We start from the raw sequence: 18,929 nt of genomic DNA, 5'->3' as shown, positions 1-18,929 counted from the left end.
GAGTCGAGACAGTACAACGAATCGTCTTCCTTCTCTCATAATTTAAGGAAACATCAAAGCTTTCGCGCTTCGCGCGAGTGGGGGGAAACTGAATTCAGATGAATGGGGGCTTATTAAGAGTCGAAAACGGTACGACGAATCGTCTTCTTTCTTTATATTGTGATGAAACGCCAAATATTTCGCGCTTCGCGCGGCAGGGGAAACTTCATTTAGACGAGTCGAGATCGGTACAACGAATCGTCTTCTTCTCTAATAATTTAAGAAACCGTCAAAGCTTCCGCGCTTCGCGCGAGAGGGGGAAACTGAATTCAGACAAAATTAATAGGGCTTATTTAGAGTCGAAAACGGTACGACGAATCGTCTTCTTTCTCTAATAATTTAATGAAACGTCAAAACTTTCACGCTTCGCGAACCGAATTCAGATGAATAAGGCTTATTAAGATTCGAAAACGGTACGAGGAATCGTCTTCCTTTCTCTATATTGTGATGAAACGCCAAAAATTCCGCGCTTCGCGCGGTAGGGGGAAGCTTCATTCAGATAAGGATTAAGTGTCGAGAACAGTACACCGAATCGTCTGCTTTTTCTCATAATTTAATGAAACGTCAAAGCTTCCGCGCTTCGCGCGAGAATGGGAAACTGAATTCAGACAAATAGGGCTTATTAAGAGTCGAAAACGGTACAACGAATCGTATTCTTACTCCAATAATTTGAGGAATAGTCAAAGCTTTCGCGCTTCGCGAACCGAATTCAGATGAATAGGGCTTATTAAGATTCGAAAACGGTACGAGGAATCGTCTTCCTTTCTCTATATTGTGATTAAACGCCCAAAATTCCGCGCTTCGCTAGGAAGGGGAAAACTTCATTTAGACGAGTCGAGAACGGTACAACGAATCGTCTTCTTTCTCTAAAATTTAAGGAAACGTCAAAGCTTCCGCGCTTCGCGCGAGAGGGGGAAACTGAATTCAGACAAAATTAATAGGGCTTATTTAGAGTCGAAAACGGTACAACAAGTCGTGATCTTTCTCTAATAATATGAGGAAACGTCAAAGCTTTGAGGGGGAAACTGAATTCAGATGAAAAGGGCTTATTAAGAGTCGAAAACGGTACGACGAATCGTCTTCTTTCTCTAATAATTTAATGAAACGTCAAAGCTTCCACGCTTCGCGCGGGAGGGGGAGAAACTGAATTCAACCAAGATTAAAAACAGTCGAGAACGGTACGGCAATTTTTTTTTTTAAATAATGATTTAATAAAAAAAAACGTCATAGCTTTCGCGCTTCGCGCGGGAGGGGGGGATCTTCATTCAGCCAAGGATTAACAGTCGAAAACGGTACAATAATTAATCGTCTTCCTTTCTCTATATTGTGATGAAACGTCTAAGCTTCACCCATCACCCACACTCCCCTAATGAGCGCGCTTTTAAGTGGGGGGGGGGGGGGGGGGGGGGGGGGGGGGGTTTGGGTTTTTTTTGGGGGGGGGTTTACACACATAAAAATACCAAAGGGGGGGTTTGAACCCCCGAAACCCCCCCCCCCCCTGCGTACGCCCCTGTTCGTACCCTTTTTTTGAAAGCACCCCCTATCTGAGGACTGCCAACATTTCCGAACCCCCCTTTCGCGGGCTTTTCGCGTGCTTTTCCTGCCTTGGAGACCCCCTAAATCAGGAAAAATGCTCAATGTACCCCCCTAAATTCGGAATAATTTCTCAGGAGTCCAATGGAATGAGAGAAAAAAAGAAAAACACCCCCTTTTTAAAGAAATCTCTGGGTGAAAAGTCAAATACACCCCTTTTTTTACAATTCTCGGGCCGGACTTTGTCGCACGAAAAGTACCCCTTTACCGGACATTTTGGCAACACGCATGCGGTCATTCCGACCTCTGAGTGGGGGGGGGGGGGGGGGCGGGGTCTACTACCCATTCAGTTAGTCTAATTTCGATAGTTCGTCTAATTCCAAGTTTGTTTAATGCCCCTTTCTTCTACTATCCATCATGGTCTAATAATCATTCAATCATAAATGATAAAAATCAGCAAATGATTTTTATACCATACTTAGACCTTACAAAGTTGGCAAACAAACAAACAAAAACACAATCACTACATTGCGATTAGAATAACATGAGGACAGCAAATAAATCTCCTTGATATCATGCACTTCCCACTGTCATGCCAACTATAACTATGCCCTATAGGTGGACAAGCCTTGTTTTACAGAGCATCTATAAGCAAGGGTATCAGGGTTCTGACAAAAAACCAAACACCTGAAAGAGTGAATTGAGTGGTTCATTCAAAGAACATGTCAGTTTCCTGTACTAGATCTTCAACGGAATTATTTGTGGTGCCAGTCTAAAAAAATATTAGTTGTGAAAATGTCAGACTTGTAAAAAACGTTACAAGTAAAAAAATGTCAGAGACTATATCGGTGGTAAAAATGACGGATATTTTACAGAGGTAAGATAGACCGTTAAAAAATACACCTGGGATAAATATACCAGAGGTAAAAAAAAAAAAAAAAATGTAATTATGTTACAGGTGAAAATGATAGGGGAAAAAAGAAAAACAACAACAAAACAAAAAGAAATTGTCAAAGGTAATTATCAATGTAATTATATTTTATCATTATCATAATTATTATCAATGTTATTATTATTATTGTTATTATTATTATTATCATTACTATTGTTAGTAAATTTGTATCATTATCTTCATCATTATCATTTAATCATTTGCACGGAATATTACCCCAAAAAAATTGTTTACATCGTATGCACAAATTAAACGAAAAGTCCAGAAAGAATACACGAGGCATAGCATAAAATGCATTATAAGTAATGAAAATAATTATAAAAGTGAGTAGGAAAATTGCAAATTCAACCTTTATAATTATAGTCAGTCCTATTCTTCCTATCACATCGGATCAAATTTAATTTGGTATAAATGTGTAGACCTTTACCCTTCATAATTTTGTAAATCCGGGCACCTAGCTTATCCACCTTTGACGATAATCATGTTCAAGTGCCCCGTGTAAGATGTACAAGCGGTTATGGGGGGGGGGGGGGCTCTAGCCTCCCACTTCAAGTTCCCAAGCCCCTCTCTCCCCGAAAAAAACTTAAACCGGTAGGGGGCACAAAAATTTCCAAGATCGGTTGAACTTTTTGACCATTTTTTTTTTTACCTCGATCGATTACATGTAAGTGCCCCTCCCCCCCCCCCCCCCCAAACATTAACTCTGGCTACGTTCCTGCATGGGTGCAATAATGAACGAATTCAAGATGGCTCAACCTTTGTGTCAATTTTGGTGTTTTTATCACCTGATGATACTATGGGCAATGAGGGTGAGGGTGAAATATTGTATTAATTGTGTTGAATTGATTTTTACAATCATGTCAACTGGCTATTTACAATCATGTACAGGAATGTGAAATGACAAAAAATCATATAGTCCATGTCATCCTATTTTAATTTAAGCAACCCCTCCTAGACACATAACCTGCAATTGACCAATCAGCGACAACATAATAGTCTAGTTGGTTGTGTACTCACGCGTACGGTTTCAATTCGCGCGCGCGCGCGTACGTACGTACGTAAATTAAGGATTATTATGTACACAAATAATCGGGATTGAGCAACTGAGGAATACTTCTTGTCGAATTTGTCAACATTTTTGCAGAAATTCTGCATGTTGTAGCTGACGAAATGCCTTGTGATACAATATCACCTAAAACCCACCATCTTCTAAGCATGCTAAGTGGTGTTGGTTCAAAGGATTCTACCATTAACCAGTATAAACTGAATCAAATTCGGACTTATTATCCGGATGGCAAAAGGAAACGAGCCGCTTGTCTGTGCTTCCGAAACGAATCAAAGAATGAGGTGAGTTAGCTTGATTGGATTTTTATTTTTCAATTTATTATATTTAACTATCAAAGCTAGACCTTAAAATCCATGTGGTAGACTGTTCAAGAAATTATTAAGATGTGTTTTGTGAGGGCTGGGGAAAATGTTAGATTTTAATTGTTAATTTGGTAGTCTATTGGATTTTGCATGCATCTTTGTTTAGCTCCATGTTTTGAAAATTTATCTGAACTGAAGCCTGAGCTGAGTTGAAAAAGGTTGCATGATGATTGATTTTGTATTCTATTCATATTTGACCTAAAATTCATTGTTTTAACATCAGACACGACTTGCATATATTCGAGATCTTGGTGGTTTGAATATTATCTGTATCTATGGACATTGTCAATGTTAAACCAGGCCCCTCTCCCTCTCATCCCATTCGCCTTCTGCGCCCCACGGCTCTTCTTATGCCTGTAGAGATCTTCCACGTGCGGAGCGCCCAGCCAGACGGCCGGGTATGTTTCTGTATGGCGGTGGTCTACGTGCCTAGCTTACACTACTCATATCGCCAATGGTCAAATCGCTATTACATACACACGGGTGCGACACCTATGTTTTGACGCGACGTTGAGAGAGGGAAAAGGAAATTGCTTTGCAAAATAGTAGATCGTCTAGGCCTAGTGTTCGGATGTTGTAAAGTAATCCAGGCTTTGTTAACATTTATTTTGTTTGAAAAGAAAGAAAGAAAGAAAAAAAAGAGTGATGACATAATTGACATAGCATTTATTATTATTATAGAATCTAGTCTAGATCTAGATTCTAGATCTAGATGAGAGATCTAGAGCCTCAGAGTCAGACTCAGTGGTCTAGATATTCTAAGGCCTACCTGTCTTTACTCAGTCATGGCATAGGGGTTCAACAATCTAAATATTTATTTCAAGATACACTAGATCTATGTTCTTTTATTTTCTTGTGAAGAAAACAAATGTTTCTTCTTCCAGAGTAAGTATTAAAGTGCTGCTTCAAGGTGATGAAGATAAACGCACTGGTTGTGTGTCACCGTGTGTGTTTATTGAAACTGCAAACTATTAGCAAAAATGAATGTCCAAAGAAATCTGGGAACAAAACTGAATACAAACAAAAGGAGGAGGGTTCTGATGTCTTAAAATCCTATGGTGCAAAAAACTTTTATTGTTTTTGAAATGTGTTTAAAACTTTAAAAAACTGTTTATCTACAGGTGTACATTGTATCTCTCTGTTGCGTCATTCAACTTGTACCAGTTGTTAGATTGCTATGGATCTTGAAATTCCAAAACAATTCAAAAACTGAATAAAAACAAGACAAGGAAAGTTCTAATGTCTGAAAATCCTATGGTGCAAAACAGTTTTATTGTTTTAGAAATGTCTTTAAAAAGCGATTTAGCTATCTCTCTTTTGCATCATTCGACTTGTACCAGTTGTTACTTTGTTAGATTGCTATGGATCTTGAAATTGCAAAACATTTCCATACAGTACAGTGTATGTACCACTCCTTTGAGTCCTCTCTTCATATCCCTGCCTTTAATTGATATTTACAAACAAAAAACATAGGAGGGCACTCAGGGCAGTGCAGTATGGGTACTCCCATTTAACTACATAAAAATTATGAATGAGTGTAAAATAAAATGAATTGTTGCTAATTTGTTAAGAGAAAACAGAATAATTTCGAAGAAAAAAGTTAACTGCTACATGCACAGTTGAGTCAACTACTGAACTAGCATGTACCAACATGTACATGAATTTAAACTCTTCCTTTTTAAGTTACAACATGTACATGTATGTTTATCAAACATGAAGTTACATGTAATGACATCAATATCTATTTTCTTGGCAAGTGATGCAATTTGTGTATATTTTCTTCCTGTACCACAGGTCTTGCTTGTGTCTAGCAAGTCAAGTCAAGATTTATGGGTGATACCAGGCGGTGGCCTCGAACCTGATGAAACACCAGCCGTGGCAGCTGTCAGAGAACTAATAGAGGAAGTGAGTAAATTGTTGTCATTCTCAGTGACTTTCAAGTTGGATACCCCAGTTTGTCCCTATTCCCCCCTTGTTGCCCCTTTGTTGACACTTTTAAGCCCACTTTTCCCCTGTTCTAGCCACCTCCTTTGCCCTTCTGTGACCCTTCCCCTCGTTGACCCTCTAACCCTCTCATACCCGGCTGCTTACCCCCTTTTTTTGTTATCCCCCCCCCCCCTGCCCTCTTTAACCTCATTGCCCCTCTTTCCTCCTTTTTGCCTCACATCACCCCTTCCCTCTCCCTCTCATCACCCCTTCCCCCTCCCTCTCTTCACCCCTTCCCTCCCTCTCTTCACCCCTTCCCCCTCCCTCATGCCCATCTTTCTTTCTCTTACCATCTTCTCACCCCTTTTTGCCACCCCTCCCCCCCCCCCTCTCCCCCCCCCCCCCCCCCCCCCCCCCCTCTCCACTTCTTCCCTCAGGCTCATATCCCAATGGTTTAAGAGAGGCAAGCAAATCTACCATTGTTTCCTAAAATTGGATAAGCAGGAAAGCTATGTTTATGAAGATCACCTTGGGATACCCCAGTTTGTCCCCTCTTCTACCCTTGTTTCCCCTTTGTTGACACGCTTGAGCCCACTTTTCCCCTGTTCTAGCCACCTCCTTTGCTCTTCTTTGACCATTTCCCCCTCTCTGACCCTCTCTGCTCTAACCCTCTCATACCCGCTCTTTCTGTTTGTTATCTCCCCCTCCCCTAGTACCCCCTCCCCTAGTTTACCCCCTCCCCTAGTTTACCCCCTCCCCTAGTTTACCCCCTTCCCTTACCCCCTTCCCTTACCCCCTTCCCATTTCCCCTCATTGCCTCTCTTTCCTCCTTTTCCCCTTCTCCCTATTTCCCTCTTATTGACCCCCCCCCCCCCCCTTTAGCCTCAGCCTCAGCCTCAGGCCCATCTATCCTCTTCCCATCTCTTCACCCCTTTGTGCCTCTCCACTTCTTCCCTTCTCTTCCCTCATCTCCCAATGGTTTGAGAGCAGGCAAGCAAAACCACCATTGTTTTCTAAAATTGGATGAGCAGTTTTGAAGATCACCTTGGGCTTTTTCATGTGTGAAGGAAGGCTGTAGTTCCTCCATTTAAATGATTTTGAAAATACCTGCGCTGCTGTATCAGTAGACAACTTGTTTTTTTCTGAAAGTTCATAATTCCAAAAGTTTGTAAATCGTAATTCCGAAACAGAGATTTCCCATAGCCAGGTTCATACAGTACAGGGTAATTCTGAAATGAAATACATGTAGGGTTCTAAATTCCAAACATTTGTAGCGACTTTTGGGAGGATTTTTTATCTGAATCTTAAGACTGAAGGGTTCATGATTCTGAAACTGAAATACGGTTAAAGTTTGCTATTCGGAAGGTTTGTAAATAGAGTACGTACAGTGTACAGCTACTTCAGGAATAGAATTGAAGGGAATTACATTTTGATATTCTGAACGGTTCATTATTCCGAAACTGAAATAGGATTGTTATGTTAAAGGTTCGTAAATAGGTGCAGCCCTACCCTGTACAGGAATAGAACTAAATGGAATTACATTTTTGGAATTGTGAATCTTTATAATTACAACTTTTGAAAAATTTGGCAGTTAGACCGAATGAGCGACAGGCCAAATGGGTAGTAGACTTATTGGAGATTAGACCAAATGGAAACTAGACCAAAAACATGTAGCTATTAACCTTAATGGTCATTAGACCAAATGATAAGTAGGCAAAATGATTATGAGACCGTTTGGATAGTAGACGGGCTGGATATAGACCATATAGGAATAAACTAATTTGGTATTAGACAATTTAGTTATACTTGTAGCCCAAACAGCAATTCACCTATACAGCCATGATACACGCATACCTACATTGTACTGTTTACATGTATATCGTTGACTGTTCCTATTAAATTATGCTATGAACAGTGCCTCAAGTGGAAATACAAAGTTCAAAGGGGCACACCTTTGAGATTTGAAGTGAGCAAATAGACAGACAAGATAGATGAGTAGCTCCTCTGTTTTTATTTGACTTTGATGGATGATAAATGTATGGGTGTTAACATATTTTGCTGCCCGTTCAAAGAAAATTAAAGATAAGATAAACCAGGCAATCAGGATGTATTTTTTAGCAGGGTTAAACATAAACATTACAAAATGTTTCTTTGTCTTCCAGACATGTACAGTACATCATGCAGTTTTAAAATACATGACAAATACACATTGTACACCTGTCTGTACATGTAGCCAAGTCTGAAAAATGCAAAGTAATTTTTGCTGTGCTGTGTGTACAATGTACATGGAGGCCCGTCAAAACAGTATAGTAAGCCCAGTATAGTACGAACTATAACAAAAAAAAAAATTCAATTCTGTTCTGAGTGAAACCTTAAAAAAATTGTTTTCATCGAGTTGAGTTTGAGTTTGAAGTTTTATTATCCAATCAAAAAGTACCTCAATATATTACAATCAAATGTGAATTTTTAACATTGAAAGGATAAATGGAACCAGAAAATACCATTAAATGCTAATCGACATTCATAAAGTAACGTTAAAAATGTAACTATTGAACCAAGTTATTTGATTATTTATTGGTCAAGATATCTGATCGCCAGTTCAAAATAAAGATGTTACTCTTTCCTTTGTTATTGCTAGGGAAAATCCCCTGTTATGAAATCACGGATCTAGAACCATTTAGTGCAATAGGTTGGGATCCCCCGGTTATAGTGCTACCTGGGAGAGAGAGATGACGTATGACGGGAATACTATGGACATGCGCACTTGCTTTGTGTACATCACTTGCTTACCCACATGGCGATCACATGCACAGCAAGTGTTATGACTAGTCTTGCTACAGTGCTGTGTGGGGATCCCCGTGTGTATTTTGCTATATCTTTTGTGTGCTCGCTGAATGAAGAGCTTATGTATTCATCTATCCACCGATTCTACTACCCCCTGATATTTAGACTACGGCAAAGAACCGTCGGATAATCATTCTTTGCTGCATAGATATGCATTATTCATAAGGCGAATCTTTTGATTGGCTGTCAGCGAAGGAGCTAATGAATATTGATTTGTTAGCAGCTACTGTTGTACAGAGCTGCAATTTTCTGTTAGAAAGCTTCTTTTGACATATTTTGCTTCACCTTATGATGAATTTGTGTGATAAAGTTTTTCATTAAGCTGAGCTATTTCTCATTTCAAATCATAACAAAATCTACCATTTAGAAAAAAAGAATACATTTTAACTGTTTAAGCTACAGTCCCATATACGTCCCGGACCGTCCCGGACCATCCCGGACCCCATCCGGGGTGATCCGGGATTCGGTCCGTGTTGACACCGTGTTGGCACCGGGGTGGTCCTGGATGGTCCTGGATGGTCCTGGATGGTCCTGGATGGTCCTGGGCGGTCCGGGAGTCGACCCCGGATGTTTTTGACGGTCAAAAACTGCCGGGGTGGTCCGGGACGGTCCGGGACAATAGTTTGATCCGGGGTGATCCGTGTAGCCACCGTGCTGGGTCCGGGGTCATCCGTAGTGGCGCCGGGGCGGTCCGTGTTGATCCGTGGCAGTCCGGGAGTGAGTTATTGACCGCCCAGGACCATCCAGGACCATCCAGGACCATCCAGGACCATCCAGGACCACCCCGGTGCCAACACGGTGTCAACACGGACCGAATCCCGGATCACCCCGGATGGGGTCCGGGATGGTCCGGGACGGTCCGGGACGTATATGGGACTGTAGTTTTAAAAGCATCACATTTTTTTGAACAAAACATCCCGGACCATCCCGGATCACCCCAGACCATGGTCCGGGATGGTCCGGAGTGGTCCGTGCTCGTCCGTGCTGGTCCGGCTTTATATGGGACTGGGGCTTAACATTGTACATTAAGTTTAATTTTTGTCCTTCAAAAGAAGCTAGAAATTGTTTACAATCATCAAAAAATGGGATATCATAATACATTAACATTAGTCTAATATTGTAATTTTTGTTGTTTTTAATTTTACAGCAACTTACAGTGTAGCAATATTAAAAGTGTTTAGTAGTTTGTTTCATAGTCATATACATTTTGTAAATAAAATATCAAGAAGCATTGATTCATGTCTACACAAATCAGGTAGAAATTAAGATTATGATGATGATAATTTTTTTTGCCATTTATAATTTATATAGTTGCAGCTTCATACAAATATACTCCACTGCACTTAATGCAAAGTATTATATTATTATCCCAGTTGCACATGTACATTTTGTAGCTGAGCTGCCATAAAAAGACAATAAATCACTCAGGACCAGAAATTTCGTCCAATATTCAGGTAAAGTATGCATGCATGCCTTCGCAACTTGTCTCCTGATCAGAAAATCGAACAAAATTCTTTAATAGATATTTTCTTCCCATTTTGTCCTTCTTTGCAGGCGGGTGTGAGTTCGAGATTGGTGAACTTTGTGGGTAACTTTGTAGATGCATCCAACAAGCACAGAACGTCGGTGTTTGCTTCAGTAGTTACAGAAGAGTTTGATTCTTGGGAAGATCGAGAAAGGATAGGTAAGCTATGTTACAAAGATCTACCTTCCATGACTTATGTAATGTGTGTATAAAGAATGAATGTATAGAGAACACATGTAAATAAACAAATGAATGAATAAGTAAGTACATGTAAATGAATAGATGAATGCATTGATTAATGAATGATCAACCAATCACTCAGAGAAATAGATTTATAAATAAAAAGAAGAATAAATAAATGCATCTAAATATATCAATCACTTTATCTCTCAATCATGCTTTCTTGACTCAATGGAATATATCTGTTTACATGTACGTGTAGATACCACTTCCCCTGTTAAATTAAGGGATCCTCTTTTTATTGTCCCTGTACACCCCCAGTAGGCCTCAAAAGTTCAATTCTTTGGAAGATCAAGAATGAGAATTATTGACCAGTACCACTCTCCTTGACTTCCTCCTAAACTTGAGAAGGTTAAATAATAAACAAGACATATATTCAACTTCTTGATATGGCACACATTGGCAGTGCCAACAACAATGCATCAAGTTTTTTTTATCTTTTATTCATTTGTTTGTTTCTGCACCCGATTTACACTCCAGGGCGATGTCGAAGGTGGTTTTCTGTGGAGGAGGCATCAAGGAGACTCATAGAGTACAAGCCGTATCAGGATCAGTATCTGCAGGTTGCCATAGCAGCAAGATGATCTGCGGCGGGGGTTTCATCCGAGGGGGTGAAGCCTAAAGATGTCACCATCATCATCCAAAGTTTCTTCAGGAGCAACATGCAGTGTCTGTGAGAAAGAGCAGGAGCTGGTTACCAGCGAAGATCCTGGGGACGTTTCACAAAACTTGTCATCAGTGACAAATGACAGTTTTTGTTATAAGCTACTGAAATCCTTGCTTGTGATTGGTTATCAGCACATCCCCCTGGTTTAAAGTTTAAGCTCTTCACAGTCCCACTGCCTAAAGCTAACTGATGTGTGTGTACATTCTGCCAAAGAGTTTTGATAACAGAATGATGGTGAACATTCAAACACTGGGAAAGAACTGACTCCCTTCCTATTTATCTGCAACTTGTTTACAATGACTTCATTCATTTTACCTTTCGCTCAAGTCAGATTAGATATAAAGCCTGACGTTGCAGTTTTTGGTGCTAAGCATGGACAGGAATCTTTGCACTTTTGAAAGTTGACAGTGGATCAATTCATTTGGAGACACCCTGGATACCTTTTAGTGAATACCTTGCATTACAGACTGCCTCAGCCAACTCATAACTACATGTACATTACTATGGACAACTCCTCTTCTAAACTCAGCCTCATTTTCATTGTACATACAATTAAATGTACATAAATATATTCTACATGATTGGATGATCATGTGAGCAGAGTTAGCAGACATTGCAAATTGATATACCATAACTTTTGTGCTAATGATTGGGGGGGGGGGGGGGGGGGGGGGGGGGGAGAGAGAATAAAAATTGTACTTTTGAAGGCCATTTGCTCCAACTGTTGTAGGGCTGCCCTTATGTTCCAAGCCAACTTTCTTGTACCATGGTAATCATGCAAAATCATTTCCTGGATCTGCCATTGATGTGTTCAATACATAATCTATCCCCATATTGTTTTCAAGAAACAAGGAGGAAATACTGGTTTCATTCTTGTGTATTCTTCATCAGTACCTTTGCACATGCGTTGCAGTGTGTGCTACAGTATGTGTACATGTACATACATGTCATTAAAGCTTGAACAAAAGCTAGAGGATTTCAATGGTTGTAAATGAATACTACATGTATGTACATTTGATGCATGTGAAGTACACTACAGGTACATGTACATGTGTAGGGCATTAATTATATTGATTATGCTTGGATGGGCCATAATACCCTTATATTAGAACTTGATACATTATCTTGTTTGCGTTTATGTAGACGAGAGATAAAAGGAAGCTGTGTTCACTTGACCTTCTTCACCTATTGAAAGCTTTTAAAAAGTCTCTGTAGGTTGACCAACTTGACCGGTTATTGTTCTTATTATTGATTTGATAATTCATTTGACCTCAAGACAACACGGCCTGTACTTCTCAATGAATCTACATACACTTGGTATTGGTTTGCATGTTTATGAGAAACCTTGAGCGGTATTCTTTGACCAGTATTTGTTTTCTACCAGTGTAGTGCGGTACCACTTACAGGGTGTAACAATTTAAATCCGCTCAATGTATTTGTTGACGTTGGTTTAATTTCCTGGGTAAACTTGACCTGGACTGACCATGAGTGTCAAATTTCAATTTACCGGGGTATTAATTTATAATGTGGGCATGTACATGTACCTTAACATGTTGGCTACTTACACTGTACAATGTAAATGTACTGTACTCTGTAAAATGTACATGTATAGTCCCAACTTTGTTTGTGCTTTCCTCCTGGCACTTTGCCAAGCCTAACCAAGAGCATTCAGGGCAGATCATCAACTGTCTGATATCATATCAAATCTGCTGGGTCATGTGGCAGTAAATATTGACGATAATTTTACAGAATTTACCTGTTGGTTTTCTTCTTAGAAGTGTTCACATGTCTATTGCTGTCCAAAGATAATTCCTTTTGAAACATCAGTTTATCAAGACCTTGCATACATGTAGTACATGTAGTTTGAAACCTTGTATACAAATCGAATGTGTCATTTCTTTCAGGTTCTCTTTGAAAAGTGTGTTCATATTTATTGGCTTCTCATGTAGGCTGAACAAGAGCACCAATTGCACCAGATACGAATTACAGATCATTGTCAATTTCCATTCAGATTTATATTTATTTCTTGTATAATTTCTTAATTCATTATTCTAAAGCAAGAAAAACCTCAAGAGTTTTTTTTAATAGTTATTTGTCTTACACTGTGTGTTCATGATAGTGACACTCTACTTTGATTTTACATGTGAGTAGTTTTTGGAATTCTTAATTGGCACCACTGGTATAAGTTGGAGGTTTTATTTATTTGTATTAAAAAATTGTAACTTTGTTATCATTAGGTCAATATCATTCTACGGATCATTCCTGGCCTTCTATAAGAATTTCACATCTTGTTATCATAACAAAACAATGAGGGACCGTTATCGTACAAATACATGTGTCAGAAATGTCATCTTTTAATTCTTTTTATCTTGAAATACCTTGGCCTTGCCCTCCCACATGTACAGGTAGATGCATGTTATGGAGTCATCTAAAAGAAGGCAGGCCCCCATTAGTATGCATTATATTTAAGTTCCCTTCAATAAAGAATTGTCAGTACTAGGTACATATCTAGAAAAACAAATTCTTGTAGAAGGAGAATTTCTATGCACGGGGCACTTTTGTTTATTTGTTTGTTTGTTTTAAATCTAAAACGGTAACACTTTCCACTTCTGATTAAATATTAATACAAATATCAACAAAAGAAAGAGAGCAACTGGATCGAAAATCAATTTTATTGCAAGAAAATTTGACATACGTACATAAAGATGTAGAATCTGTAACAAATAATGTATGGCGGTAACAATTGTTCTAGACGTGAATTGCTCAAACTTACATACATGTATGATAATAATTTCCATGTACATGTATATTATTTGTATATATATCTAAAGAAGAATATGTTTTACCAGCTGCAGTGGCAATGCATAAATAAAATCAATGCAAAAAACATACAAGAGTTGACTGAATATTTGTTATAGTCTCTGTGTAATTTATATACACCTGTAGAACTACATGTACAGGATATCGTCGATACTTGTAATAACTGACTTTCCTTATTTCGGTACAAGTTGAGGTTAATACTTGACAGTAATGTAACAGTTAGAAAGGTTACAACAACACATTACACAGTTGTCCCTTTTTTAATGACATAACTGCCAGTGCAGAAGTCGTCAACTTCTGAAATAATTAAAGGTATTTTCAGTGATATAGAGAAGGAAAGGGGGGGGGGGGGGGGGTATCGTGTGTAGCAATCTGCACTGTGAACCTACTGCATGATAGTGGTACACATGTAAGCTAAGGGGGGTATTTCATCAAGCCTTAACAAAATGATCTGCAAATCGATCCGATCGATTTTAAAGGCCTGAAATTGATTTCGATTATTTCATCCAGAAAAATAAAATGGATTTTAGCTTAAAATTGATTTTTAAAATCGAAATCAATTGATGAAACACCTCATTGTACTTCTCTTCTTTGACACAGCCAGAGACTGACAGAGCTTGGCCTAATCAAGGTTTTGGGAATTGTGGCTAAGTGTCAAATTATCAGAGAGTTCTGGGCTGCAAACTAGGCACCGTGGGCTCCTGGATATGTGTCATATTTATCGAGCGGCGTCATCTTCGCCCTGGACTTCGCTCATCTGGCCTTACTCTCCAAATTACTCATCTCAAGGGATAAGGAGACCGAGCATTTCCCTCTATTGCTCCTCGCCTGTGGAATTCCTCCCATCATCTATTCGCGAAATTGACAACCTTGACCACTTCAAAGCTTCTCAAAAACTCACATCTTCCTACAGACATTTAAATGCTAACTTTATTGGAGTAGCTCGCGCCTTTGAATGTTTTTGAAACAGACATAGTTATGGCGCCTAACTGCTGTGAATCATCATCATCATCTTCTCACCCAGCACTGCGCCTTCCCCACCACCTCATGTCTACGCGGTAATTCGTCTCCAAGACCAGTTAGTTTCGAACGAGCATCATCTCCGTCTCTTCTTTTTAGCGCACATCCTTATGCAATATTTCGATACAAGTATGATCACAAACAAGACGAAGTATCCCGCGAGAACGCCTGCCAGAATCACTATGGATTTCAAAATATCTGCCGAAGAAAACATACCAAACAATGTAGATCCTTATTATTTATCGAGAATGAAAGATAGAAAGATATTTAGACTGATCTTATAAACGGATTACAATGACTTAACAATAACGTAAACAACAACTGCAACAGCAACCGACAGCATCAACAACAACCTCGACAACCATACAGATAAGAAAGAAAAAAAATCAAGAACGATGAGAAACTTTTTAAACATGACCTTAATTAATGAAGCCAAAACAACAACCAAACATGTAGTGTAAATGAAAACTTACATCATGCGATTCCATATTCGGCCTACAGGGATCTGTGTTTTTTTTACTTTGTCATTATGTTGTTGATTTTATTTTTGTTTGATGTTGACACGATCTCATCTATTCTCGAAATATCTACTCAATACAAGGGCAATTTCAATCCCCTGTTGTATGTCTCATAGAAATTATATAAAAATTCGGATTATTGAATACGTCATTGTCATGTTTGCAAATTTTAATGGGGTAACACAAGTACGAGGCTATTGAAATTGTTTAGGTTGATTTTTTGTTTTGTTATTATAGCTGAAGGAAATCCTCAACTAAAAGTGGTCTATGTAAAAAAAGAGCTTTATCTCACCTTCTTGAGTGGCAGCTAAACTGGCAATGACTACAAGGAGAAGAGGAGTGAGAGAGAGAGAGAGGAGAGAGAGAGGATGAGAGAGAGAGAGAGAAAAAAAAATGTCATGCTTGATAATAAAATTACCAAAATAAAACAAATTTAATCCGCTTTCCAAACAAATATTAAACGGCATGAAGTAGAAAAATGGAGGGAGAACGAGATAAATAAATGACTTGGATATAAACAAATATTAGAAGTGTGGATTACAAAAAAAAATAACACTGAAAGCAGGAAGGAGAAAAGGAGAAGCGTTTCATTATTATACGACATCAAAGACAAAAAAAAAGGCGTTATAAACAACACATGATATCCTGCAAAGCCATTTTCCACAAAATTCTGTTTGAACGAACGTCTTCATTGATGCATGTTTTTGAGGAGTTCAATCGGCCCGTGCAACCCCCCCACCCCCCCCCCCCCCCCCCCCCCCCCCCCACCCAAGCAAACTTGAGTAAACATCATCATTTTGCTTCGGAACTGGCCCCCCCCCCTACTCAACCAATGAAGAAAAAAAAATAGATCCACCATGGACCTACCAACGACCCTGTAGACAGCTCTGGTCTGGCCGTCGACCCGACATTCGTATCTCCCTGCCTGAAGCCTCTGCACATCGGCGATGACGAGCGAACCGTCGATGGACTCTGTCAATTTCCCATCGCTAGAAAGAAGTTCCTTCACGTCGATTCTTTGGTTCCATGTACCACGTCGCTACCATGCCGATACCAACTCTGGATGAAATTATAGAAGAACATAATGCCCGGGGTTCTCAGTCAAATATAATACTGTTAGCATCCGGGGGGATACTCAGATTTGGTTTGGACGGGGGTGTGCCGCTTAAGTCTAGAAACCCCTACCCATTATTAGGGGTCATTTGCGTTGCGTAGAGATGAAGTTGGAGTTCTGGTCATGCGATTGCATTGTGAAAGTAACGGTGTGAAATCGACCAGAAAAGGTTGATCATCTAGCATATAAGAATGTGTGTGTATTGCAAGGTTCTGGAATCATCAAAATGATAAGAAATTTGGCCAAGTCTAGGTAAAGTTACAAACACTGTACACAGAAAGATATATGGGGACTACACGAACACGTGGGAGTAAAAAAACCTACCCCCCGAGTTTTACGAGTTACATGACATATTTAGAATATATAAGGCATTTGAAGAGCCATGCTTTTCAGGGAAACATGTCTTATCTGATGTTCTTCCACACTTGCATAATAAGAATGATAAAGCTCACAAATTATTTTTCACCTCTTCCCAGAACTAAACCTTCTCTTTAAGGGGGTATTTTTCAAGCCCCCATGGCCAGACCGGGGGAAGAAAGGGGGTAAGTTTTATTTTGCGCCACTAATATAGAAAGTGTTGTAAATACCACACAAAAAAATAAGAGAAAATCACATTTTAGAAAGTTCATTTTCTGAAGACTTTTGTCAACTCTGTTGCTACGGCAGGCAGCCAGTGAAAACGAAATCGTGTTATCAAGTTATGGAAAAGCATGCATAATTTTAAAACAAACCATATCCTGTCATATGAAAAAGCAAAAATGAACTTTCTAGAAATGTGATTTTCTCTTTGAAATTCAGATATCGCCCGCCAAATGACCTGTTGGTATTCTCTCTTCAAGTTGTTTTTTATTACCTCATGCGTGAAATATGCATCATGAGTTGCATCAAATGAAAGAAGAGGATCTAAGCTTTACAAATAATATGTGTCATTATTAATATAATTGTGATTAAGTTATGATAAAACATCGATAAATTTCGGTTTCGTTTTTCTGGGACGCACTGTATAGGCGAATATATACATTGTTGCCGAAGGAATAATTTTGTTGACAATTCCTTTCGACAACATTTTGGTGGGTACAAATGTGCGTTTCAGTGCGTATAAAAAAGTGCACCCCATTCTGGTAGCTCCTGATTTAAAATTCATCACCAATATGACCTTGAAATCTATTTCGTGACAAAGAGTAAATTGTTTTCTGCCCAATGATACCATAATTATACAGCTTATTGTCAGTATAAGTTAGTTCAAGGTTGACGTTTAGTTGTAGTTTTCAACAATAAAACGAATATGTAGTTGTACGATATATTTGTTTTTGATCATAATGCAACGGTTGCATCCTACTTTTTGAAAAGAGTCGTGAATTGTGATAGAAATGTCTTTTCATCTTGTTTGGATAATAAAAGAAATGTGACACAATATGCAATGGATTCGAGCTTATAGAATCTCATAATAAAGCAGTCAAACGATTAATACATGTAAAGAAAAACTCATTGACCCTGTATAGCTTACTGTAAGTATAAGCCAGAACAAGGTTGACGTTTAGTTGTAGTTTTCAACAATAAAACGAAACAATAGGGATACAATATTTTTGTTTCAATCATACTTATGCAACCCACGATTTGAAAAGAGTCGTGAAATTGTGATAGAAATTTGTGGTGTTTTTCATCTTGTTTCGAGAATAAAAGAAATGTTAACAATATGCATATAGATATTGCATTGTATACTATTATGGATTCGAGCTTATGGAATTATAATAAAGCAGTCAAATGATAAGGACAAGTAAAGAAAACTCATTAACTTGTATAGCTTATTGTCAATATAAGCCAGTACAAGGTTGACGTTTATTGGTAGTTTTCAACAATAAAACGAAACAAGGGTTACATTTATTTGTTCAATCATAATTATGCAACGGTTGCAAACCCACGATATGAAAAGAGTCGTACTTGGTACTTTATTGTTGGGTAATCCCTTTGGCAGCTCACTCAGGAAGCTATAGATTTTGTTTTTCTTTTCCCCATCTTGTTTCGAGAAATGTCAACAATATGCATATAGATACGCACTGTATACTATTATAGATTCGAGCTTAATAAGCCAGTACAAGGTTGACGTTAAGTTGTAGTTTTCAACAATAAAACGAAACTATAGGGATAAAAATATTTGTTTTTCAATCATAATTTTGCAACCCACGATCTCGAAAGAGTCGTGAAACTGTGACAGAAATTCTTCTTTCTTCTTTCATACTCTTTAGAGAATCGAAACATGTCAGGATTTTCTGTCCTATTGAAATTATATCAGAATATGCAAC

General features: G+C 38.7%; 1 protein-coding gene across 1 annotated transcript; it reads left to right on the top strand.

Moving 5' to 3' along the window:
- Positions 1-3,592: 3,592 nt before the first annotated feature.
- Positions 3,593-11,827, top strand: LOC115923124 (diphosphoinositol polyphosphate phosphohydrolase 1-like). The gene is made up of 4 exons (XM_030983385.1): positions 3,593-3,871; positions 5,747-5,857; positions 10,277-10,406; positions 10,968-11,827. Exons 1-4 carry the CDS (start codon positions 3,695-3,697, stop codon positions 11,069-11,071), a joined length of 522 nt encoding a protein of 173 aa, XP_030839245.1. The 5' UTR covers positions 3,593-3,694; the 3' UTR covers positions 11,072-11,827.
- Positions 11,828-18,929: the final 7,102 nt, after the last annotated feature.

This window comes from Strongylocentrotus purpuratus, unplaced genomic scaffold, assembly GCF_000002235.5.
Source record: "Strongylocentrotus purpuratus isolate Spur 01 unplaced genomic scaffold, Spur_5.0 spur5_scaffold_13, whole genome shotgun sequence".
Classification (NCBI taxonomy): domain Eukaryota; kingdom Metazoa; phylum Echinodermata; class Echinoidea; order Camarodonta; family Strongylocentrotidae; genus Strongylocentrotus; species Strongylocentrotus purpuratus.
Note: the sequence above shows the minus strand (reverse complement) of the source record. Positions and strands in the feature narration are given on the sequence as shown.